The sequence below is a fragment of the Mesoplodon bidens genome, assembly GCF_964165515.1.
Source record: "Mesoplodon bidens genome assembly, chromosome: 1".
NCBI lineage: Eukaryota > Metazoa > Chordata > Mammalia > Artiodactyla > Ziphiidae > Mesoplodon > Mesoplodon bidens.
This window is the reverse complement of record NC_138176.1, coordinates 50,865,977-50,892,018: the sequence shown is the minus strand read 5'-3', so window position 1 is coordinate 50,892,018 and position 26,042 is coordinate 50,865,977. Positions and strand designations below refer to the sequence as shown.

At 52.3% G+C, this 26,042-nt stretch overlaps 1 protein-coding gene across 1 annotated transcript; it reads right to left on the bottom strand.

Moving 5' to 3' along the window:
- Positions 1 to 4,522: 4,522 nt before the first annotated feature.
- LOC308620667 (annexin A8) lies at positions 4,523 to 21,947 on the bottom strand. The gene is made up of 12 exons (XM_081240505.1): positions 21,793 to 21,947; positions 17,183 to 17,273; positions 16,047 to 16,141; positions 14,601 to 14,714; positions 12,232 to 12,322; positions 11,378 to 11,457; positions 10,874 to 10,933; positions 10,222 to 10,315; positions 9,870 to 9,965; positions 7,877 to 7,935; positions 6,575 to 6,697; positions 4,523 to 5,428 (listed from the first exon to the last, which is right to left on the bottom strand). Exons 1-12 carry the CDS (start codon positions 21,811 to 21,813, stop codon positions 5,369 to 5,371), a joined length of 984 nt encoding a protein of 327 aa, XP_081096631.1. The 5' UTR covers positions 21,814 to 21,947; the 3' UTR covers positions 4,523 to 5,368.
- Between the last annotated feature and the right edge of the window lie 4,095 nt (positions 21,948 to 26,042).

The following is a 26,042-nucleotide window of genomic DNA, read 5'->3' as shown; positions in this document are numbered from 1 at the left end:
CCATTCTCAAGTAGGTCTGTGTCTTTATTCCTGTTTTACCCCTAGGTTCTTCATGACATTTTTTTTCTTAAATTCCATATATATGTGTTAGCATACGGTATTTGTCTTTCTCTTTCTGACTTACTTCACTCTGTATGACAGACTCTAGGTCCATCCACCTCATTACAAATAACTCAATTTTGTTTCTTTTTATGGCTGAGTAATATTCCATTGTATATATGTGCCACATCTTCTTTTTTTTTTTTTGCTTTTTATACATTTGTGCTTTTTTATTGTGGTAAAAAATAGATAACACAAAATGTACCATTTTAGTTACTTTAAGGGTACAATTCAGTGGCGTTAAATACATTCACCATGTTGTGCAACCATCACCACTGTCCACATCCAGAAATTTTTCATCATCCCAAACAGAAACTCTGTTCCCATTAAACGGTAATCCTCCTTCCATCCTCTTCCCCACAGCTCTGGAAACCTCTAATTTGCCTTCTCTCTCTATGAATTTGACTGCTCAGGTATAAGTGAAATCATAGAATATTTTTCCCTTTTGTGACTGGCTTATTCCCCTTAGCATAATATTTTCAAGGTCCGTCCATATTGTAGCACATGTCAAAATCTCATTTCTTTTTTCCTAAATTTATTTATTTTATTTATTTATTTTGGGCTGCATTGGGTCTTCGCTGCTGCGCGTGGGCCCTCTCTAGCCGCGGCGGCCGGGGCCACTCCTCGTTGTGCTGCGAGAGCTTCCCACTGCGGTGGCCTCTCCCGCTGTGGAGCACGGGCTCCAGGCTGTGCCACATCTTCTTTATCCATTCATCCGATGATGGACACTTAGGTTGTTTCCATCTCCTGGCTATTGTAAATAGAGCTGCAATGAACATTTTGGTACATGACTCTTTTTGAATTATGGTTTTCTCAGGGTATATGCCCAGTAGTGGCATTGCTGGGTCATATGGTAGTTCTATTTTTAGTTTTTTAAGGAACCTCCATACTGTTCTCCATGGTGGCTGTACCAATTCACATTCCCACCAGCAGTGCAAGAGTGTTCCCTTTTCTCCACACCCTCTCCAGCATTTATTGTTTCTAGATTTTTTGATGATGGCCATTCTGACTGGTGTGAGATGATATCTCATTGTAGTTTTGATTTGCATTTCTCTAATGATTAATGATGTTCAGCATTCTTTCATGTGTTTATTGGCAGTCTGTATATCTTCTTTGGAGAAATGTCTATTTAGGTCTTCTGCCCATTTTTGAATTGGGTTGTTTGTTTTTTTGCTATTGAGCTGCATGAGCTGCTTATAAATTTTGGAGATTAATCCTTTGTCAGTTGCTTCATTTGCAAATAGATCACTCCCTAACACCATACACAAAAATAAGCTCAAAATGGATTAAAGACCTAAATGTAAGGCCAGAAACTATCAAACTCTTAGAGGAAAACATAGGCAGAACACTCTATGACATAAATCACAGCAAGATCCTTTTTGACCCATCTCCTAGAGAAATGGAAATAAAAACAAAAATAAACAAATGGGACCTAATGAAACTTAAAAGCTTTTGCACAGCAAAGGAAACCATAAACAAGACCAAAAGACAACCCTCAGAATGGGAGAAAATATTTGCCAATGAAGCAACTAATGAGCTCTTACAAAGGGGCTTAATCAGGGGTTGATTCTGCTGGGTTTGTTTGTCACTGCAGTGTCAGAAACTGAAACAAGGCCCAGTGCCAAGTAGGTGCCAAATGAGTTGCAAGAAGCTGCCTTCCCTGTTAGATCCTTTTCAGGACTGTTTTCATTGGGTTGGCTGAGCAGGCATCCCTCCTCGGGGGAGTTCACAAGGCCCAGAGTGTCTTCTCAGAATCAGAGAGGATGAAGGACTGGCTCAGGCTCGATGGCTATTGGGTCTTCTGTCCTCCCAAAGTCCATGCTCTTGTTTGTTGTTGTTTGTTCAAAAATATTCACGGAATGCTGGCTATGTACCAGCCACTGCATGTTCACAAATGAACAAAACCAAGTTCCTGCCCTCAAGGGGCTCACAGCTTTTTGGAAGGAGACACATAAGCAGATAATTATCCTCTGATGTCATAAGGGCAGTGATTCTGTGCAATAGAGAGACTTCTTGGTTGCTAACAAGAACATTCTCTCTGGATAGTATAAGCAGAAAAGGAATTTATGAAAGGTCATTTGATAGCTCACAGAATCCAGTACCCAATGAAAACGATGTCTCAATCACGTAGTAGGACAAACTCTGAACTCAGCTGACTAGAGCAGTGTCTGCCCTTCCTCACCAGGCATTGCAACGGAAGAAAATGAATCCACTTTCAGAGAATGGGAAACCTTGGATCTGAGGATATCGAGGAAGTCCATGAATATATAATGTATCATAGAGAGTGAGAAAACAAAACAACATTTTTCGTTATAGAACCACGAGCAGGGCACACATACCCTCTCATTTTCCTTCTTTGCTGAAATCAAACTGACCAGACCCCCGACTGCAAAAGTATTGGACTTTAGGAAAGGGTCTGTTTCATCAGAAGTACCCCTAAGCTCATTCCAGCAAAAATGATTTGGAGGTAGAGGACACTATCAGTGTCCTGGCCAGGTTCCTTTGTCAGTCGGTGCCCCTTTCCCCCGCAGTGGCCACAAGAGTCAGCTAATAACACCTAGCTGGCTCCTTCTCTGGAGAATGCCCTCAGCTAGACAGGAGCCCTCTCACAGGGAGGGCACATGACCCCCCAAGCTGCTCTAGCTGTGACCCCGGGAGGAGAGAGCATCTCTCCAATCTGAGGAGACCTGCTGCTTCCACCCTGTGGGGATACGGGGAGCTCCACTGGGAGTGACAATGAACTGCACGGCTCTGCTCAACAGATTTCCTTGCTGGGCACATAGTTGGACATCACCACATTTCCTAGGCCGTCTCTTTGGCTGTAGGTTTCTTGAGGTTCCTGTTTGGACATGTCAAGCCAGTTTTGGGGTGGGTCGCCAGGGAATCTTTTGCCCAGAGAACCAGCATTCCAAAGGATTGCAGGGTGGAGGGATCTTCTAAGTCCTTTCTAAAGGGCTTTGGCTGAAAGTGACTCAGTGACTCAGCACTGGAAGAAAGTCCAGGGAGGGACTTGAACAAAAAAAGAAAAAAGAATCATTACCACCCGAGAGCCTCGCCTGAGGCCTGACAGACAGCACTGAAACCCAGCAGTAAGGATTGAGGCCTGGCCCTGCAGGGGTCCCTTAGACCCTGCTCCAGCCCTACAGACAGCAGCCATGCACATGGGGCAGTTGTGCTGCATGAGTTGTTCAGTATTTTAAACTACTTGTTCAGAGTTTAAGAGAAGAGCCACCAAATTCTTTGACATTTGTCCCATTGACAGATGGGGACTGCGTTTCCTTCCCTTGAAGCTGGGCTGGATTGTGATGACCTTGACCAATAGGGCATGACGGAAGTGATCTGTGTGAGGTTTTGTCACCGAAGGAAATGCAGCCCTGAGCCTCCACATAAGGGCTTCCACTACCCTGGGCCCCAACCCTGGTGAGGTCACATGTAGGAGTGTTAGGGGACAGTTCCAGCTGAGCCCAGCCTTCCAGCCATCTCACCAGCACCCAGCATGTGAGTGAAGAAGCCTCCAGATGATTCCAGCATCTGCCCTAGAGTTCTCTTGACATTTGGGTCTTCCCGACAGAGTCTCCAGACTTGCTGGAGCAGATACAAGTTATCCGCACTAGGCAACAGGTCTGAATTCCTGACCTACAGAACCCAGGAGCATAATAAAATGATGGTTTTCTACCACTACTTTGAGGTGGTTTGAAAGCAGCAATTGCAGCAGGGTTTCCACCTCTGCAGGTAAAGGTAAAGAATCTGAGACTCAGACACACACACACACACACACACACACACACACACACAAAGTGATTAGGTCAGAGTCACAACAGCCAGTGCAGCGCAGAGCCAGAATCTACCTCTCCTCTGTGTGAGCTCAAAGCCCCACTGATCTGCCTCACTCTTTGCTCCCAGGTATTTCTTCCCCAAAGCTGCATATTAATCTGCCCTTTAATAAAGCATCATTGTTATGTGATGACCTGCATGGGGAAAGCCTGGTTCTGCCCTACAGACCCCTGGCAGGCGCTGTGATGAGATGCTTGTAAATGAATTGAAGTCCCGCCGATGTGGCGTGACACCTGGACCTGACATGGACATGTATAAACATTGTCTAGCCCTGAAAACAAACAAACGATTCTCAGAGTTGCACTCTATAAAAGTTTCTAGTTTGCAAACTAGAAAATGTTTGAAGGAGCTGGCCCCAAACCGGGCTTTAAGAGGGACAGTTGAAGGGACTGGGGACATTTAGCTTTGACAGAAGAAGTCTTGGCAGAATATGTGGGCTGTCTTCAGAGATCAGAAATGTTGTTAATGGGAAAGGATAAGCTTTGTAGCCCTAGATGGCATAGTCTGGAGAGTAGGCTCTATGGGGTAGAATTTGGCTAATCAAAGTGGTTCTACTTTGGTCACCTCTAAAAATCCAAAGACACTTAAGTTCCAATGTACAAATCTTTATTGTTTTGAAAAGCACAACACAGGTATCTCAGCTTCTCCTGCAACCAGTTCCCATTGCCATTTGGTCAGGATTAGAGATTCTCCAGGCTTGCGTCATGGGAGGAAGGAGCAGCTATTTTGATCAAGGACTAGAGAAGCCCAAGCCTCTTAGAACACAGTGTCCTTGTGTCAGGCCATTAATTTTCAGCTTTCTCTGTTGGTAGGATGATGAGAGAATTTTTCTTCTACTTATAGCCTAGTATTTTAAAATGAAGCTGGTGAATGAATGTTGGTGATAGCCCACTTGGCCTGGATATATGTGTTCCTTTCTCAGCTGCCCACAAGCATGTGCTCAGAAACAAACAAGCTCTCACAGCCTTCTCTGGTTGCCTGAAAGTGAAGCATATCAGCTGAGACACTTATTAAAATTCCATATTGTCTGGTCTATTCTCTGCAGATCTCAGATTAGTAGATGGGAGTGGGCTGAGAGCCTAGGGGACTCTGTGACCAGTCAGGCTTGGGAAGCTCCTGTGTAGGGAGAAAGAAATCATCACGAGTCCCTGTAGACCCCTTCATGCTGAGGTATTTGTCAGATCAGATATATGCTAAGGTTGGCAATGTGCTCACACCTGAAAATGACTTGGGAAGACAGTGGAAGTAGGAGCCCCAGGCTGATCCTTACTTCTGGGTCAGAGAAACTGGCTGGAAAGCACTGGAAGCTGGGAGACAGAGGACTGAAAGCTGTGCTGTTGCTCCCCCCACCCCCATCCCCATCCATGGCCAAGGTTGAGCAAGCAGGACCCAGTGGCTCCACATGCTTGACCTTTGCTCTTGTCCTTCTGAGCCTTCAGGGGTCACTGCCCACCAGGTTCAGCAGGGCATTCTTGTAGTCGCTGCTTGTGTCTTCCTGAGGACAGGAGGGATGTGAGAATTAGAAGGGGGGGGTGGTTTGTGGCATTGGCTTGACTTGGAGTCACCTGCATCAGGAACAGCTGCTCTTATTACCAGGAGTTGTGCTTCTCTGCGGGAGACCTGGAACATTCCTCTACAGGTTCCTATGCCACAGGCCCCTCACTGTCACCCATCTTTCTTTGTTTTCCATTTCAGGCTGTTTCTATTGCCACTCCCAATCCCCTACCACCTACTGCCCCATTCTGAAACATCTTAAAGCAGAAACATCTTTTTAACATATTGTAAGCTATGTGTGTCTTGGAAAGTGTAGTGAACAATGGACACTTGTAGAATAACTAGAGGCTTGACTTAATAGCCAGTGAAGACTTAGGGATATATTTCTCATGACTTGACTTCTGTTAATGAAGCTGTCAAGGCCTCATTTGGTATTAATGGCTAGAAGAGCTATTTCTCTTGAAGTTATAGCAGTGTGATAATCACTGTGTTTTCTCAGCTCTAGAACGTTCACTAATTGGAATCAGGTTAGGCAGCCCACTGGAGCTCATATGATTTATGTCCTTAAATTTTTGCTGTCAGGACTACCTATATCTGTATTTGAATGCTACGCCTCGACTCCGACTAAACTATTTACTCTCACTGACTCTTCAGATATGGTTCCTTCTGCAAGGATTCGGTGTGTCATTTTCAAAGGGGCAACCATAACTCAAATGCAAAGCTAACTTTCTGGGTGCAATGTACAGGGGCCTCCACTAGCTACACCGACCTCCTTGCTGATCCCTGTATGTAGCACATAGCAATGAATGCAAGAGTGTGATACCCACTGAGGAGGGACGGACACGTGTGACTTATGACATTGGTCACAGCATTCAGGTTTCCCAGTAAGGTCTCTGTTTAAAACTGCTGTTAGAAATGGGAACTCGGGTTTCCCTGGTGGTGCAGTGGTTGAGAGTCCGCCTGCCGATACAGGGGACACGGGGGTCTGGGAAGATCCCACAGGCCGCGGAGCGGCTGGGCCTGTGATCCATGGCTGCTGAGCCTGCGCGTCCTGAGCCTGTGCTCCGCAACGGGAGAGGCCATAACAGGGAGAGGCCCGCGTACCGCAAAAAAAAAAAAAAAAAAGAAATGGGAACTCATGGCTCACCATGATCATGCTGCTGAGGGTCTTGCCGTACATCTCCCTGAACTGACACTTGATGAGATTTAAGTCAATCTCACTCCTTGAAACGATGTTTCGTATCAGGGTCCCATCGTGAGTTCCTGCTCCCTGGATAAGACACAGCAGTCAACCATCACTTCTTGCCTTCCTGGTCCATCTCTGTGATAATGGACAAATCTATGTTTGGTTCAGGGGGCTTTCGTAGGGGATGGAGGTACAGGAATAAGCCTCCGCTTTAGCAGTGAAGCACTGAGAGGGATGCGCTAAGGGATCCCTTGATCTCTTCTCACTCACTGCTCATGTCTGTCTCTTATTAGACGCCAAATACCCCAGATAGCAATGTGTGTTTGATTTGCTTCATCAGATTCTAGACACAAAATGTTCACTGCTCCAGGAATAAGGCCTCTTCCTAGGGCAGCAACATCATGAAATCAGCTTAACTGGCCAATTCACATGCAGGACCCTCCTGCTCACTTTCATCCTTGATCACTCTCATGTCAGAGGGAGCCACGTGACCAAGGGAATCCCATGCCCTCTCTCACTTCCTGGCCAGATGTAGCCAGAGAGCTTGGGGTTCTTGCTTCAGGTGATGTTAGCAACCATCAATCAGAGAAGGTGGGCTGACTTTAATCTCCAGGAATTACTTTCACTATCTATCTTCCAGTGTGGTTCCAGATACCAGAGCCTCCCTTGATATGAGTGTCTTGAACATCTGAGTGGCCAGTGCTGCCTTCTGGACAACAGGCAAACCCAGATGGGCACCCTGGCACACGTAGTGTTGTTGAACTGCTGTGTGTGGCAATCTCCCTCTTAAACATGCCTGTTCAAAGGATGCCTTGACCTCCTGGCAATCCTGACCTGTGCTTTGTCAAGGAGGCCACGTGGACAATGATGCATAAATAAAATCAGAATAAAAAAGACAATTGCACTGGCTTGGACTCAAATCAACACTTTGCCACCTACTAGCTGTGTGACCTTGACCACAAGTCTTGGTTTCACCCCCTCTGGGAGGGCAGATTACTACATAAGTTTCACAGGATTGTGGTGAAAGTTCAGTACCATGCACACCTGTTGAATGCACCTACTCAAATTCAGCCTTCAGGAGCTGTGGCTTCCCTTCCCTAGCTTGGTTTGCCCTCTGAGAACTAAAACCCTTCTGGTCCACAAGAGGCTGGGATAAGAGGAGACCCAAGTGTCGGAGACTTGGGTGGTGGCTCTGAGCTCCTTGGCTTTGCAGTTGTGCTGTGTAGGACTGAGGGTCAGGCACACAGAAGACAGAACAGTTACCTTCATGGCATAGTAAAGGCGCTCTGCAAAGTAGCTGTGGAGGTTCCGGGTGCATTTCACTGGCAAACAGGAAAGTTCTGTTAGCAACCAGAGGTTGTAGGCGACATTGTATACATGTTTATTTATTTATGTCTTGCTTTGGGTCTTAAGGGTTAGTGTTGTGCAAGTCTTGGCCTATTTATCTGTGCTCTGCCTAGTCCTAAAATGAGAGGCTTTGTGTCAGGAGGGGTGGGGCAGGGAAGGAAGCCCAGGGCACTGGGCACAGGTGCAAAGGCCGAGAGTAGGCAGACAAAAGGGCAAGGTGTGAAATGCACTGGGACCCACAGGGCTGGTCTGGCTCATCAGAGCACAGCTCCACCAAGGGGGTCCCTGGGCTCTTACATTCCGGACACAGCTTCACCAAGAATCTAGCCACACAGCTCCATGGAGGAGCCACCGTTGTGGTGACCACTGGCCTCTGAGTGCCTGCTTTACATGTCACCTCTCAGAGGGCCCCTGCAGATTGAATTCCCTTGTGACAGATGGGTTTTGGACCCAGAGTAAGAAGGCGCCCAGGGCATCTGGCCCTATCCTCGCTTTCATGGATGCTGTTTCAGAGACTTGGTGTCTGGGTGGGGAGGTTGGTGTTTTAATCCAAGGTGGCAGAAAGAGCGAGGGCTTTGAGGGAGGTAGGCATGAGTTTGAACCCTGCTTGATGGCACCAGGTGCCTAGTGACTTGACCTCCCTGCCTTGCACCATCCTCACATGTGAAGTGAGTGGTGTGAATCTTCAAGGATAAACAAACAGTAAGTGCCCAGCACTCCAGGGCCCGGCATAGCCTTGCTTTTCCCTGCCTGTAGATTTTTTTCAGTTGTTTAAATTGGATCCAGGGGCTGCCTTTGGAAGCTGAGACTGGAGCAGGAGGCATGCTTAGATGCTCCGACATAGACTGGATTTATCACAGCAGTCAAAGGCAGCTGGGAGAGTCAGATGCCCCAGTTTACCCCCGTGGACCAGGACACACTGTGCAGCTCCCCTGGCTGCTCGGCACCCAGTGGGCACAGCCTGGTGTGGAGGTGACCTTGGCTCCATCATGGGAGGGAGGAGGGAAGTCCCTCTGCCCTGGGCCTCAGTTCTTTACTCTGCAATGACTCCTCTCCCTGTCACTTTGCCTCTGGACCCCAGGATGTGCTCTGCAACCTGTCCGCCTACATGAATCTGACCTCATGCTTGGTGGAAGGTTCTCAGTGTTCCCCTAGTGTCAGACCACCAATCACTCAGTTTGGATTCCAACTACACATCAACATTTCTTCAATCAGCAACTGAGGCAGGGACCAAACCCCTGGCTAAAGTCCAGCTAGGTGATTCCTTCAGGGCTTCACAGTCAGAACCAGAATGTTCCTTGTGTGGCTGCTGTGGGTGAGCACAGGCCCTGGGTCCGGCACAATCCTGCACATGTGTGCATACACACACATGCACACACACAACTCGCACGCTCGCACACGCATGTGCGCACACTTGTGCGCACACTCTCGCGTGCACACTCACACTTACGCGTGCGCGCGCGCACACTCACGCACGCACACACGCATGCACACACTCACATGCACACGCCCACCCACTCATGTGCACGCACATGCACTCGCACGCAAGTACACACGCACACACACGCATGCACACACACATGTGCACATCCAAGCGCACACACTCATGCACACGCACATATATGATGACACACACGGCACCGGGCACCCTGTGGGCAGCACAGAGAACAATCTCTGGCAGGACACAGCACCTTGAGGACACGAGGGTCTCTCCTAGTAGCTCCAGTGTCCTGGGTGAAGGGTACATGCTGAGAGTGGCAGCTGGTGTGGAGGTTGGCTTTGAAGGTGAACATAGGGACCCAGCACTTGCTACTGTGCCCTGGGCCCTTCGCCCTTTGGTGCTGCCCCACTTCTGAGCCCCAGGGCCAGCGGACACACGTGAGCCTGAGCACGGAGCTCCGTCTCTTACCCACTGTGAGCATGGCCTCCTCCAGTGAGCCGTGGGTCTCACTCTTGATGCTGTCCTCAATGCTCTTGCTGGCAATTTTCTCATATTCCTCAAACACTATGGAGAAAGGCCTTCTCTTAGGGGACATGCGCATCTCAGCGTGACACCCCCCAGCATCTCAAATAGGAGACTGCACATCTGTGCACCACCCCTGACCTCCACTTGGCTGCTGGGGAAAGGGTCCAGGGCTCCTTGGCTCTTTCCCCAGCTCCATGATTTGACAAGGCCACACATTGGGTATTCAGTGTGAAGGGAGAGGACCTAGAGCCAGGGTGCCTCCCTGTCCCCCAGGACCTCCCTACCTCCCCAGTACCTCTCATCAGGTGTGCCGCACTGCGCGTGCACAGGATGGTGATGAATTTCATCTCATCAGTCCCACAAATCTTCTCACCCACTGTGTATAGATCCTGCATTGGGACACCCACGACAACCAGTGAAGGCGAGCAAGGGGGGTGAAGAACAGCCCCCCATCCACGCTGCCAGGTTGACATTCTCCTCTGCTTGACCATCTTTTTGACTGGGAGCCTGCTATCCCCGTGGTTAAATTCTCTTCTCAATACCGGGCGGCTCTAGGAACTGTCCCGCCTCCCCTCTGGGGCTTTGCTTTGCCTCTGGGTACCTTCAAGCGTTCTGCCAGCAGGCAGACCTATAGAGAGCTGAATGCACACATCTGGGCCTCGGAGGCCCAGCATTCCCGGGTTCGTAGGCTGTTCCTGCCCGGGCAGGGCTTCAGTGAACCCCACCCAAATCAGTCTCCTTCCTCCCCTCCACCCTCACTTCCCTCTGCAGACACCAGAGGGTAAAGGCCTGCAGAGAGCTGAGCCAGGGCCCAGCCTAGCATCAGAGAAAACCCCTGCGGGCAGAGGGGCTGGGTGAGGCTTTTAGGCTTCAGCACCCCGGAGTGTAGATGGCAGAGGGTGGGACTGGGTGGCCTGCAGGGCAGAGCTGCTGAGGGGTAGCCTTACCTGTGCATCTTTCAGGGCCAGTCCTGGGTCCACGAAGCCACCCAACTCATCTCTGCTGCCCTAGGAACAGAAGAAGCGGCTCTGTAAGGCAGGCTGGCTGAGCAGAGCAGCCGGGACAGAGGGCACAGCCAGGTAGGAAGGCAGGCAGTTATTCTCTCCAGGCCTTGGACTCTCATCGGTAAAGGGAGAGTCATAAGGAATGCCCCATAAGGAGCTGCAGGACTCAGTGAGCAAAAGTAAGCAACGTGCCTGGCATGGGGCCTGGTGGGAGGGACCTGCTCAGTGACGGGCCCTCTTCTCCTACTTTCTGGAGAGGTGCAGGGGCTCTGCCATGAGAACACTCCGAGCCCGCTGGGATGTACCCAGTGAGCCCACGCCCCAGCGGCTGTACCACACCCTTGCCCCCCACCCCACTTCAGTAGCTTTGCCCAAGAGCCACTCTCTGATGGGGGATCTGTGGGGATCCCCCAGACAAGGGGCTCTCGGGACCCTGGGCTGTGATACCTGCAGGAGGCACACCAGGATCCTCTCCAGGTAGCCGCTGGTGTCTGCTTGGATGTCTTCCTCCAGGCTGGACCCATAGTCTGCAGGGGATCAGGACCATGAGGCTCAGACCTGCTTTCCTCCTCCTTGCCCCATTTCTCACCCTTTTCCTGACTAAAGCCTTCCAGGAGAGATGAGTCCTTGGCACAGGGAGAGTTTGCTCTGTCCAGGTGTCTGAGTGGCAGAGGCTCCCTGCTTGTGGTTGTTCAGAACTAGGAAGCAACATGGGTTGCCAGCCAAGCTCAAAGCACAAAGATGGGCCAGGCCAGAGAGCCAGGGGCTGCTGATTGAGACTTATCTCATCACGTGGTTTGGCAAAGCCAGGAACTTCCTGTGGACTCCCCACCAGGCAGACATTGTGGAGGATGGGCTTTGCCTTGCAGCCCATGAGAGCTGGCTAGGGCTCCACACCCACCACTGCAACGGGGCCCTGCATGGTCCCCAGGGTCAGCCTGTGCCTGGCCAGGAGGGTGTCAGCCCCGCCCACTGCTGACACAGCCGGCGGCCCGCAGTGCCGCCACACTGTCAAGGGGCAGAGAACTTAATGGGTGCATGCCCTCCCCCGCAGCAGCCCATGCTCTTAGGGAGCTCAGAGATGGATCCTGACTCATATCCAATCTCACTGTCAGGCACGGGATTTGGCACACAGAAGGTGCTCAGCATCTGTGTGTGGAAAAACCCAGAAAGAATCCTTTCCAACGTGGCCCAGTACACGGCTTGTCTCTTATTTGCCGCTAGGCTGCCAAAGCTCATGGTCATTCCCAAGCTAGCCTTTAACTCAGGGCCCACATCCTCCCTCTTAGCAGGCCCCTTACCCTCCTCATATGCCTTCATTATCTCCTGCAGCTGGTTCTTGGTCCGAGAAGCCAGGATTTCGATGATGACGCCCTCTCTGGTTCCTAAGCCCTGTGGATAAAAACCTCTGCCTGCTCGAGAGCTCTGTCCACACCCTCCTGCTCTGTCCGCATTCTCTTTTGTCAAGAGGCAAAAGGAACAGTCCTAGGACGAACCAGTCAGTGCTCTGCTGGGGGGTCTCTGCTGGAGGATGTTACTGGGGGAGATCACGTGCATTTGTCTCCAGTGGTGGATACTTGTGGGCAAGTGATGTGATGGGAGGTCTGTGTCTCAGCTCAGCCCTCTATAGCTGGGTGGTCCCAAACAGGTCACTCCACCTCCCTGAGCCTGAGGGTCCTCATCAGGACACAGGGATAATAAGCCACCCCCACCCCGAAGGTGGAGATAATAGATGTAAAATGCCTGGCAGGTCCACACAGTAAGTGCCCTTTCAATTTTTTTTTTTTCCTGCACTGTGCAGCATGCGGGATCTTAGTTCCCCAACCAGGGGTCAAACCCGTGCCCCCTGAATTGGGAGCATGGAGTCTTAACCACTGGACCACCAAGGAAGTCCCTTTTCAATTTTTTTTTTTTTGGAGTAAGTACACTTTCTTTCTTTTTTTTAAAAATTAAATTAAATTAAAATTTTTTATACAGCAGGTTCTTATTAGTTATAAGTGCCCTTTCTTCTTTTTTTTTTTTTTTTGCGGTATGCGGGCCTCTCACTGTTGTGGCCTCTCCTGTTGCGGAGCACAGGCTCCGGACGTGCAGGCTCAGCGGCCATGGCTCACGGGCCTAGCCGCTCTGCGGCATGTGGGATCTTCCCGGACCAGGGCACGAACCCATGTCCCCTGCATTGGCAGGCGGACTCTCAACCACTGCGCCACCAGGGAAGCCCTGTAAGTGCCCTTTCAATGGAGATGATTATTATTACTTGGTCCTGACTCCTTCTTAATCATCTTCGAATGCAAAAGGAGCAGTGGGAAGTAACAGGAAATTGGGGGACAAGGCACGAGACAGCAGAGGCTGGTTCCTAATTCCTGCACACCTGGTCTAGCAATGTCCTGAGAAGGATGAATTTTGGTTCCATCAAGGCCAGATGATGGCGGAGGCCAGTCTGTGTTTGGTGGCAGTCTGAGTGATAGGGACAGAGTAAAGGGACAAAGAAGGTGATTAAATAGTTAATCCCACTTGGGCATTGTCAGTAGAGAAAAAAAGTATGGGAGACCCCTGTAAGTTAATGATCACTCAAGAAACCAGGTTTGCTTAACCACAAAACCAAGCAGGCTTGCTTAGCAACAAAACCGTGCAACAGGAGCATGGCCCCCAAACAATAAAACAATGGTGGAATGAGACCCACATCCTGCCCAGTGAGCTCAGTAAGTTAATGATTCCTAGAACATGCTCCTCTGTGCACACTAAAAACAAAAATATAAGGAAAAGGTGATATTATACTGAAACCTGAGATGATTTACCATATTTTAGTATACGTCACAGCCTTTTTGCTCATTTCCATTACGCCATGACAGTCCCGGTTTGACCATGAAACAAGAAACAAGGGACAAGAAAACTCCCCTGCCCGACATGGAGGAGGGAACTGATGATAGAAGCGTGAAATCTACTCAAGAACGAGGAAAAAGGTGGTCTTCTCCCCCTCCCCACTTTTCCTTTGATTACAAAACAGTAGGGCTTCCCTGGTGGCGCAGTGGTTAAGAGTCTGCCTGCCAGTGCAGGGGACGTGGGTTCGAGCCCTGGTCCGGGAAGATCCCACATGCCGCGGAGCAACTAAGCCCGTGAGCCACACCTACTGAGCCTGCGTGCCACAACTAATGAAGCCCACGTGCCTGGAGCCCGTGCTCCGCAGCAAGAGAAGCCACCGCAATGAGAAACCCGCGCACCGCAACGAAGAGTAGCCCACGCTCGCCGCAACTAGAGAAAGCCCATGCACAGCAACGAAGACCCAATGCAGACAAAAATAAATAAAAACAAAAAAACAAACATAAAAACCTGTAGCCCACTAAGTTCTTGGGGTGGCACCCTCTTGCCCGCCTACTTGTAAGCCCCACAAGCGTCCTATTCTAATAAATCACTTCTTATCTATCACTTTGCCTCTCACTGAATTCTTTCCATGCTGAGATAGAAGAACCTACGCTCTACCAAGTCCCAAAACATCTTGTATGATTTCATGAGCAGCAGGCTGCAAGCTCGCTGGGCTCATTCCAAACAGTGGCTCAAGGGGAGCTCAGAGCCCCCTGTGCCAGGGTCTCTGGGGAAAGCAGTCCCGGGCATCGTTCCCCCACCCAGTCCTTGTAAGTGTTTCTGAACCCCCTCACCCCACTTGCTTGGTTACCTTCATGGAGTCGTACAGCTCCTTGGCTTCGTATCTGTATGGAGGGTACATGAGGGCTATGATGAGCCTCTCGAACTGGCTGCTCAGCTCCGACTTCAGCGTCTCGATGAGATTCTAAGGCAGGAGCAGGGAAGGGTGGTGCTCTGTGTGCTGTGTCCACTGGAGTGCAGGCAGCGGGTGCTGGCTGGGCCCAGGGGCTCTGGCTGGATTCCCACGTGGGCTCTGCCACGCGCTGGTGCTGGTTGGGGCTTCTTGGGCCAGCAACTCAGCCTCTCTAAGCATCCTTACCCTTTTCTGTGAAATAGAAACCTTGGTGCTCCTGCTTCATACCATTGCTTAGGGGATTGGCGGAGAGATGTCGAAATCGCTCTCAGAGCAGTGCCGGGCACACCATAAGCCCGAAATACAAGTCCGTCATTAAGCTCATCAAGTCCCTGTCACTTAGCCCGTAGACACTCAATGAATGAGTGAAATGAATTAAGGAATCTATCTCACATGTGTCTCCTTCTAAGGGCACTTATATTTGCAAGAAACCACAAGGCCACACCGAGCTGATCTCCCCTCACAGCACAGTGAAGGACCAAGGGCCTTGTCAGACCTGGATTTAAATCCCAACCTTGTTGCTTACAGGCTCTGGGATCCTGGGCAACATCCTCCGCCTCTCAGAACATCAGTTTCCTCTGACGTCGAACGCAGAGAATAATGCATAGTTGTGAAGGTTAAGAGAGATAAATTATTTTTTAGGAGAGAACATTGGTTTCTCCCATGGAGTGTTTGGGCTTCATCATTCATCTTCCTGGGTTAAGTGTCCACATTACCAATGTGTGCTAATGGAGGCTTCCGGCCACTACGGCTCTGTGTGCATTTATTCCTGTGCTTAGCTAGGATGCCGATGCCTCGCTCTGTCCTGGGGGTGGCGGGAGGAGGGACAAAGGGTCCAGGCGGTGTGCTCCCTGCCCTTGGGTTTCGCCTGTGGCAGGAGGGAAGGGGCACTGGAACAGCAGCTCCAACACGAGGAGACAGTCCTGCGGCACAGCACAGAGCAGAGCCCGGCCTGCATCTCTGGCATGTGGGAAAGAGAAGGGCCTTCCAGTCTTGGGGAATAGGACAAGCAAAGCATAGAGGCAGGGAAACAGCTCAGGGATGGGGCCATGGAGCAATTGTAAAGGAGCAAGTGAGAGAGAAGGTGGGAAAAGAGGTTGGGGCCAGACATCAGAAGGCTGGACCAAGCCAGGGCTGTGGGGAGCCATCAGCAAGTTTTCAGAGTTAAATCTGATTTTCAGAGAAACAATGCATCATGTTTTCAGTGTATGTCCCAAATGCCCCATGTTGCCAGTGGGCTGGGCTCTAGACCAGCTGGACCTCGTCCAGCAAGGCCCTGCCTGCAAGGCTGTCTCTGGCAGCAGTGGTCCCTACAGCCCCCCGAGCACAAGTGCCCCACTTTACCTTGCCAAACTGAGCCTTGAAGGACTTGGCGATCTGCTGCCTCTGTGCGTTGCTTCTCTGTGTGAGCACATCGATGATGGCCTGCTCGTTGGTCCCTGGAGGGGGGCACAGTATGAGCACCCTCATTGCCCCTGGGGGACTGATGAGGGCTGGGGAGGAGGGAAGGCAGCTGCTTGGTGGCCAAGCAGTGGGGATGCACCACCTGGAAGCTTCCAAACCTGATGATTTTCATGGTGTAGACAAGACAGAAAATCCATCTGTCCCCCCATCCACACAATGTTGGGGTGCAGCCAGGCCCAGCCTCACAGCGATAGAATCTGAGGCCCCTCTGGTTTTCTGCTCTGCTCTGGACATCAGCTGGAAACTCCGGAGCTCAGGCAGTGAGACCTCCTGCCCTGACCTCCCTTGTGCTGGTGGCCATGGGGGAGGATGGGGACAGAGGGTCCAGAAAATTGGATCTGAGTCCTGGCCCAGCAGCTGGGTGAGTAGAAGGCTCACCTCCCCAAGCCTCCACATTTTTCTTTGGGAAATGGAGATAATTATAAAGATTTCACAGGGAGCAGAGGACGGAACATGATTTCTCAGCTTGTCTGGGAATGGCAGTTTTTGTTAATGCCCCAATTCACCAGTCAGAGCCAGTTAGAGGGTAAATCCTGCCTGGGTGACAGCATGAGGGCTGTCTGGGCCGGGTTATCCAAATCCCAGCGGGCCTCCGGCCAGCCCTTTCCTGCTCACAGGAAAGCAGGCGCTGGAGACAGGACGGTCAGCTCTGCACATCTCCCAACCTAGTCCCATCCGAAATTCACAGTGACACGCAGGGTCCACAGTTGTCGGGGCCATTTTATGAGGGAGAAAGCACAGACTGAATGGGGAGAGGTCTCTTGCACAAGGACTCGCAGGAACACACAGCAGATGGCCTCCGCCTCCCCACCCCCATTACTCACAACTGCCCTCCCCCCTCTCCAGTCTTGGGAGTCTGTGTAGACCTGTTCTGGGGAATGTGGGCCCTGTGTGATTCTCTGGGTGCCAGAGGATTATGGGGAGACGTTCACTCCCAGGGCTGTGAGCAGAGGGGTCTTGAGCAGAGAGGGCAGAGCCCCAGAGAGTCACGGGGTTCCCGGGTCAAGGCCACTCACCGATCCCCTTCATAGCTTTGTAGAGGGTCTCTGCATCGGGGTCTGGGTTGAAGTGGGGACTGCTCTTCACCGAGACACCCTCCTGTTCAATCTGCAAGAGAAGCCACGCCTGCTCAAAGCGGGAATGTGGGGAAGGTAGCGCCCCTGGCAGCCAGCCCAGCAGGGTGAGCACCAGCTCGGCCCCTGCAGACCAGCGGCTGAGCCTCCATCCGTCCTGGCCCTGCCCATCCATCCAGGGTGAGGGGAGGCCCAGGAGAGGCCTCAGCTTCTGGACATGCTAGTTTCCATCAGGTCGTGCTGAGGAAGGGGCACCTTTGTCCACTTTGCACTAGGTTGCCATCTGGTCCTCTCAGGTCAGGGCTGCAGAAGACCCACGTGACTATTAGCCCCTTGGCCAAGGGGAGGCCTGTCCTGCCAGCTCGGCCCTCAGGCTGGAAGGAGGGGCCTCCTGAGGAGGAGTGGGTTGGCGCCACCCGGCCACACTAAGAGATGGAATCCCAGCTCTCAGCCCCACTGCCAGAGTTGGGCTTGGGGAGTTGGGAGTTGGGGCTTGCAGGCTCAGACGGTGTAGGGAAAGACCTCAAAGGTGGCTGGTACTGTGGCCACTGCCAGAGCCTCCGTGCTGACTGTGGGGCAGCAAGAAAAGGCTCTAGAGACTGGACTCCAGCCTTCGGTGTTGGGAGCTTCATCTGTCTCCTGAGTTTCCCACGGCCAGCAGCCCTGTGGGGACCACGCCTCCACCCCCTCCTACACACCCAGCAGCCCCAGGCCACGTCTCCTCTGTAGCTCTGGGTCCTTAGATCCTCAGTTGGCCATTTGTTTTCTCCTTACTTGCACTTCCTGGGTTTTTGTGACGATCAATGGACTTTAAGGAAAAAAATAAAAACAACCAAAAAATTTGGAGAGATAGAGTTGGGGTAGGGGGCCTGGCCTGAAAAAAGATCAGCAGGGGTTTGGGGGGCCGCTGAAGAGGGAGAATCCTTCAGAGTCCAGTGATGCTTTTACTGCGGTGACAGGGCACAACAATGGAATCTCCTAGGAGATCTGTGAGGCCAGATGACCCAGGGGCTGTTCACTCCGAGGCGTTAGCTGTGTAGGGAAGGGTACCCCCAGAGACAGAGGCCTGACCGTGAGGGATTGCTGGTTCCCCTTGGGGCTCTGTGGGACTGCCTTCTCTCCTGTGCAGAATGGCCTCTTGTTTTAACAGGCTGGCGCCAGCCAGAGCCACAAAACCTCTCCCATCCCTGCCCCATCCTGGGGCGTGGGCTCTGAATCAGGCTGCATCTCTCCCAGGCAGTGCCATCTGAGGGCAGGCAGCAGGAAGGGACAACCCTGCTCAAAGCTACAAGGACAACGATCAAGTAAGGAAAGGCTTAGTGGAGCTGAACATGCTGCCTCCCTACTCCTTCTATCCACTCCTCATCCACTCATCTACTCTTCCACCTATCCACCTACCAATCCACTCATCCATCCATCCATCCATCCATCCAGCGAGCCAGCCAGCCAGTCAGCCAGCCAGTCAGCCAGCCAGCCATCCACCCATCCAATCACCACATCCATCATTTTTTCCTCCCTTTCTTCCTTCCTTCCTTCCTTCCTTCCTTCCTTCCTTCCTTCCTTCCTTCCTGGCCCTGGTCAGATCCTGAAAATACAGAGCAGCTTCCCATCCATGGTATATCTGTACGGATATTTCTTTTGAGTAAAAAGTAAGAAGTCTTTCCATATCCTTTGCTTGAATTTCAAATATCTGGTGACAGATTTTCCTACTTTATTTCTTAGCACCATGTTTCACAGAAGAAATTACGAGAAGTAATTCCCTGTGCAAATTTCATCCAGAGAGCCTTTGTGGTCCCAGATGTTGCCCAGCTGCATGCGTGCATCTATTGCATCCCTTTTTTGTGGAGTCATGAGCAGCTGTTACTACTGTTAGTGATTTGAGCACCTCCTATGTGCCAGGCCTTGTGTGTTAGAGGCTTTAGGTGCTTTAGATGCAATGCTCTTCTCCTTGCTGTCTCTGCCAGTCACACTAGGTAGCTATGAATGCCCCATTTCACAGGCTGGGCTCGGAGCGCCTGGCAAGGTTACGCACCTAGTAAACGGTGGTGCTGGATTTAACCCACAGCCTGACTCAGAAGCTAAGCTCTGTCTGCCGCCCCCCTGCTCTCAATGACTCAACCTTTCCCAGACATTAAGTTTTCCCAGTACCCTTCGCTGAAGGAAACCTTGCTCACAGGAATGCAGGTCGTTTGTGAGCATGAGGTCATCTCAGATCTCAGTGTTAAGATCTGGAGGCCACCCAGGAGGGGCTCTCCCCCGTCCCTTGCCCCAGGCTGGCACTCAGGGGGCTGTGCAGCAGTGACTGACCAGGCCGTGTGTGCCAGTCACCATGGAGTGGCCTATTCAGCGGGTCTGAGGTTGGGCTCCGGTGGTAATGTTTGTAACTAACTCCCTGGGGGTTGTGATTTCATTGCATTGAAGAGCCCCAGCCTTACCTCCCACGCTAAGGTGTTAGGGGGAAAAAAGACAAATTTCCGGGAATCAGACCCCTGCCTAGTGGGTGGTTCTACCTACTCCCCACCCCATGTTGGAGGAGGGGTCTGCCTAGGCCCTTGCCGGGTCTTGCACAGAGCAGGCTAGTCCCGACAGGAACATTTTCACTGAAAAGGTGACTCAGCCTGGCTTGTGACTCTGTTACGTGTCTGTGAAGGTCTCAGGGGAGCTGCCACGCCTTTGCCTTCCCCCATCACAGGGCTGCCCCGGAGAACTTGGGAGGCAGAACTTCAGCTCCACAAGAGAGGCACAGACGGGCCCCCCTCAAGCTGATCTTTCACACCCCTTGGCTGCCCTTGGCTTGTGGGTGGCCGAACCCCATAGAGTTTGAGCTCTGGCGTCAGGTTGCTCAGAGTCTAACCCAGACTCCAACACTTCGTAGTGTGGCAACTTTGGGCACCGTCTTAGTCTCCTTGTGGCTCTGTTTCTTCATCTGTGGATAAGGATATTGGCATCTATATTGTACTGCAGAGGTGTACAGAGGCTCAAGTCAGATATTGACAGAGGAAGGTCCAGGGCACAGTAGGTGCTCAAGGAATGTCATTGTTATCCTGCCAGGTTGTCATCCAGCCTCCCTGCAAGGAGGCTTCTGCCTGCCTGGCTGGGTGGGCCCTAAGGATGGGCCTTTGACCCACCCCACTGGGAGCAAGGCCCAAAGTCAGGCCACCTTGGGCAGCAGCTGACTTTGGAAAGTGCTCAGCACTGGACTCTCCCTGCCACGTATGCCTCCTCAAAGCCTTGTTCCGCATCAGCCAGGATGAAGCTGGAGGCCGCCCTGGCCCTTGCCCTGTCATGGCTGTTTCGCTGGCGCCAGATGGCTGCAACACCTTGCCCCTGGTCTCCTCTCTGTCCCACCTGTCCAGGCCCAGCACGTCTGAATCTGAGGGCCCCTGAGTTGTGACGTTTGTGACAAAGAGATTTCCTGAATTAGGATAAGCCCGGGTCACCCACTAAGACTCACAGAGAGCCTGGGGGCAGGGACAGAGAGAGACCCCAGTTCACACTAGACCCCCACCTGCTAGCTGTGAGACTGTGCAAGTTACTAGATATGGCTGAGTCTTAGTTACCTCATCTGTGAAGTGGAAATAGCAGCCCTGATATCCCAGGGCTGCCTGGGGATGAAATGAAGGAAGGTGTGCCGAGCACACAACATTGTGCCTCCCCAGGGGACATCACCTGCTCCTCATCTTTGTCCCCCTTTTGTGTTTTCAACTCCTTAGCATGAGACAATGTCGGACGCAAACCCAGATGAAACACTCCTGAGAATCTGTTCATTCACTGGACATGGGAGACTTGGGGGCAGGATGTGCTGTCCCCCTAACTCAGCCATCTGTCACTCTGTAAATTTCACTCATGGATTTCAAATGTGGAAGGCCCCTGTGGCCCAGGTCGTCCTCCCATCCCCTGAGGAGAAGACATTGATGAGTCCTCTAACATCAGCCTATTCAATCAGGTTACTCTCCAGCTCAAGGTCCTTCAATGGCTCTGCACTGCTCTCAAAGTGGAGCCCAAGCTCCTTAGCCTGCCATGCACAGCTCTGTAGGACCCGGCCCTGCCTGCTTCTTTAGGTGCATTTCCCCCGACCCTCAACCCTCCCATCCAGGACCCTCAAGCTTACTTCTCTTTAAAGCCAAGCTTCCCAGTCTTCTGAACCTTTGCATATACTGTTCCCTCTTTAAGGAAACATCTGCCTGATTCTCCCTAAACACACGCATGTGCATACACCACACACACACACACACACGCACACACACACATGGACATATGACTCAACCATGACTCCCCCTTGTTTCCAGCAGCCTGACCCCTCCCTTTGGGCTCCCCCAGCTCCTCAGCTTCCCCAGGTGCATTTCAAGGTTTCTTTATCTGCCCATCTCCCTGTTCCCATCCTGGCTGCCATGAATGCCTCTGGGACTGGGGCAGTATCTCCTTGTCTTCCTCCCCAGGGGGCAGCCCAGTCCTGTGCCTGGCCTGGCAGGAAACAGAGTGTTGCCCGAGCTGACCTCTCTCTAGACCAACACCATGAGGGAACCCTCCACCTCTGCTTGCTCTGCACTTACCCAGGCTTTCCACCAGGACATCTCGTTTACCTCGCCGCGCCTTTCGTCAGGGAGATGAAGATACACTGGTCAGCCCTCCCTCCACTCTGAGACTCTGCACACTTGGCTCTGCTGCACTCAGAAGAGCAGGCGGCTTGGGGTTGGGTGTGGTGGCACCAGCATGCAGGCCCCAGGCCCCACCCAGTACCACGCCTGCACACACCCCCCTCCTGCCCCCGGGCTCTGGGTTCTTCCTGTGGCTCTCAGGCCCCACCCTGGCACCAGCCCAAATGCCCTGTGGAAACACACCGCTCGCTGCCAAATGTTTGAGCTGTGGCTGTTACACAGACTGGGAATGCTGAGCTCCAACCTGTGAAAACCCCACTTAGCAAACACGGGTCTTCATTCAGTCTTTGCTAGACCTGATCTATAAATAGGAGTCTATTTATTGCACGGCTTCTCCCCAGTGAACAATGCAATGGGGAGCTCTGCAAAGGACATAAAATAATAGCAGCCTCCGCTTGTTTGGGTGTCTCTATGCCTAGATCCCTCTTTAATCACTCTGTGCACTCTATCCTCTTTAATCTTTGCCACAAAAATTAAATGGAAACTCCAAAGTTTAGATAATTTGTATAAATCACACTTCTTGTGGGAAAAAGCCACGTGATCCACCAGGCCTCTTGGACTTGCCTGCTCTGCCATGGGCCCTGCAGGACAAGCTGGCTGCCAAGGGAGAGAGGAACCTCTTGGAAAGAGGTTAATTTTTTCCTTACTGGAGTTTGCTCTCCTTGGGGCCCCTGCCTAGAACATTCCTTAGCACCACTCTCCCCATGCCACCCCTTAACCTGCCCTTCAGGGCAAAGACCTTGTCTCAGCGACTACCCGGTAACCCCTCCATCCTGGGGTTACTTCCTCAGGGCTTCCAGAAACCCCACTGCTCCTAGAGCCCCAGAGAAAAACAGCCCCACCCTGGTGTGACTTGTATTCAGTGAAACGTCTCAGGGTGTTGACGAAAAATTAATTGGTTGATCTAAGAAACAAATGGAAAATTTTATTCAAGCCAAATTTGAGGATTATTACCAGGGAAGAGCATCTCAGAAGGCTCTGAGAACTGTTCCGCCTGTTAGAAGTCAAGGCACAGCTATATAAGTTTTTTGAGACAGAGGGCTGTACATTAAATGACGTGTTATTAATAGTTCACACAATCCAGATCTAAGCGCCATGTGACCCCTTACAAGATCAAGAAGGAATGTTATCTTTTAATGAATTGTCCGGCCTGTGCTAAGAGAATGTTGCTTTTTATGATGGAACAAGTGTTTCTGCCCACGGGAGGTCTGGTTGATGCCTAAGGCAGACACACAATGCACAGTGCGGGAGAGGGGAGGCCAAAGGGCAGAGAAAATTTTTTATGTTTAAATTTTTCTTGTCTTGCCATAAAATATGAATTTTATTTCTAAGGGTAGTAGGTAAGAACTGTACCCTCCGGATTCCTGACCCTGGTTCCAGTGCTCCTTTCTCTACACAGTCCCCAGGCTGCTCCTTCTGGAAGTGAGGGCTGGGCGGGTGGGGAGGGAGCTGGGCCAGCGTGCAGAGGGGAGGGGAGGCAGCTGGGGCGGGGCGAGCAGCCGCTGCCCAGGGCTGCCGTGGGAACTGGACGGTCATCACGCAGTGCTGTGGGATGCCACCATAAGAGGAAGACTGAAGCTTGCTTCAGGTCACACGGACTGAGAAAGGCCCTGCTTGGGACCCCAAACTCCCCACCCTCCTTGGGAGCCCTTGGGGCCAGAACCAAGGCGTCCTCACTGGTGATTCTTTCTCGGGACCTCAGCTGCTCACAGGGGCCGTGCCCACGTCATGCCATGAGGATCAGGGTCTGGGGAGTGCGTATCCTCCAGGGGGTCTGTCCAAAGTCAGTTATGAAGACGACCCTAGCTAGGTCACCGTAGTGTGGTGGCCCTGGGCCGAGCCCAGAGAGAAACTCTGGACTCTGAGACCAAGACAGGCCACAGAGCTCGATGCAGAGAGAACGTCAGACAGGGTTCTGCCCTCTGAGGGTCCACAGTGCACAGCGACCCAGTGAGGTCGCAGGAGAAGTCCTGCCCTCTGTGACCTGCTCCCTCCAGCACTTGTGCCCTCTTCTCAGGCCCCGCCCTGACCAGCTCCTGCAGGCAGGACCTCACCTTTTATTTGAAACTCTGGTCTTAGCTTCTAGGATGGCCAGCACTCCTGGCCTTTTTTTTTTTAAAGAAGATGTTGGGGGTAGGAGTTTATTAATTAATTAATTAATTTTTGCTGTGTTGGGTCTTCGTTTCTGTGTGAGGGCTTTCTCTAGTTGCTGCAAGCGGGGGCCACTCTTCATCGTGGTGCGCGGGCTTCTCACTCTCGCGGCCTGTCTTGTTGCGGAGCACAGGATCCAGACGCACAGGCTCAGTAGTTGTGGCTCACGGGCCTAGTTGCTCCGCGGCGTGTGGGATCCTCCCAGACCAGGGCGCGAACCCGTGTCCCCTGAATTAGCAGGCAGATTCTCAACCACTGCGCCACCAGGGCAGCCCCTGGCCATTCTTTTTCATCTCTTTTCTGCAACCAAACTGCCCCCTAGGACTCCTCCCTGGGCTTCCGTTCTTCCCCCTTTTTGTTAGTGGTTCTGAGGCTAGGTTGCCCTTTGGGCTCACCTGGGTACCTCCTACTCCAGAGACGAGAGCCCCAAGGTCCGCACCTGCTCTTTTGGGATGCCCTTGGCTCAATGTCCCCATCCCAGAATCATCCCCTGACATCATGTCACTATGGGTCTCTGACGTCCTGTGTCATCCCCACGTCCATTCTGGAACCTCTCACCCACCCTTTTGTGCCCATAGCCTGCCCTTGTGCCTGCTTCCTCCTCCTGAATGGCCTTTCCTCACTCCTGGCTGGGCGTGGGCAGCTCGCCAGCCCCAGCTGTGAGCCTCTGCCCAGCAGAGTGATCCTCTTCCCCCACGTTACCTGGCTGGGATGGCCATGTGATGTCACAGAGTCAGGCAGGAAGAAGGTGCCCGAAACCATGGGGCTTGCTCAGCCCTGCTGAGTGAACCCTGGCCTGGCGTCAGGCAGGGCTAGGTCTGGCTAGCCGCACCCTGGGGTGACTGAGCACTCTGTGTGAGTCCTCATGGGTGAAATCTTTGTGGTCTGCCCTTCCCACTGCTCAGACGGGGACTGAGGACCACACACAACAATGAGGCTGGCAGAAGCTGGCCTGGGAGGTGCTCAGTACCTAGCCAGGCCAAGCTAGAGTTCTTGTGAGGAACGTTAGGCTCTTCTGATCGGGGAGGGGTCTCAGGATCTCCAGCCTCACATTTCACTCATGGCGCAAAGAGCAATGGCGCTGCTGTGTTCCCAGCGCTCAGCTGAGAGCGGGCCGTGCTGAGCCTGCAACCCCAGCCCGGGGGAGCAGAGACTGTCCACAGAGCCCTGTAAGCTGCAGGTGAGTGGCAGAGAGGAAGGCAGAGGATGCTGTCGGAACAGACAGCAGGGCAGGGGATTGGGTCTCATCTGGATCCCCATGTCGGGAGGCTGCTCTGAGGAAGCGATGTTTCTCTGGGCCCTGATGAATGGTTGCAGTTAGCCCTGGAACAGGGCTGCAGGTGGGGTAGCAGACAGGCAAAATGGAGGTAAGGGATGCCCATGGTGCAGTGCTCATGTCCAGGTCGGGTGTGTGTGCCCGGGGCTAACTACCCATTAGAACGAGGGAGGGACACATGGGAGGGTGTGGCCTGTTCAGGATGAGAACGGCTGCAGTCACCAGGGAAAGTAACGGGGACTACACAGGAGCCTTGCAGGCCGAGGAAAGGGTTTACTGCTTCGCCTGAGCACACAGAGGCAGTATGGACGGCGCACGAAGGAGAATGGCATGATCTGGCCCAGAGTCTGGAAGCCTGCAGCTGTGTGGAGCCAGCTGGGGGGCTGGAGACCAGGCAAGTGAGGAGGAGGGGACATGGGGCTGCAGACAGACAGGGGAGAGATGGAAATGGCGGCAGGATGCGGGTGTGAGCGACAGAGATGTCTCGCAGTGCAGGGAGTTGGAGGCCAAGAGGTCAAGGATCCAGAGGTCCTGCGTCATCCTGTGGATGTTGAAGTTCCCGGGGATAACAGTGGGCTTTGGGCTGTGGGGCAGTGTCAGCCAGGTGCCCGAGTCTGCAGTGAATGAGGAGTAGAGGATGCCCGTGGGGGAAAGGGTGGAGGACGGCAGAGCGGAGGGGCCAGCCTCTTCCATGGGGCCCCAACAGCATGCGGGGCCC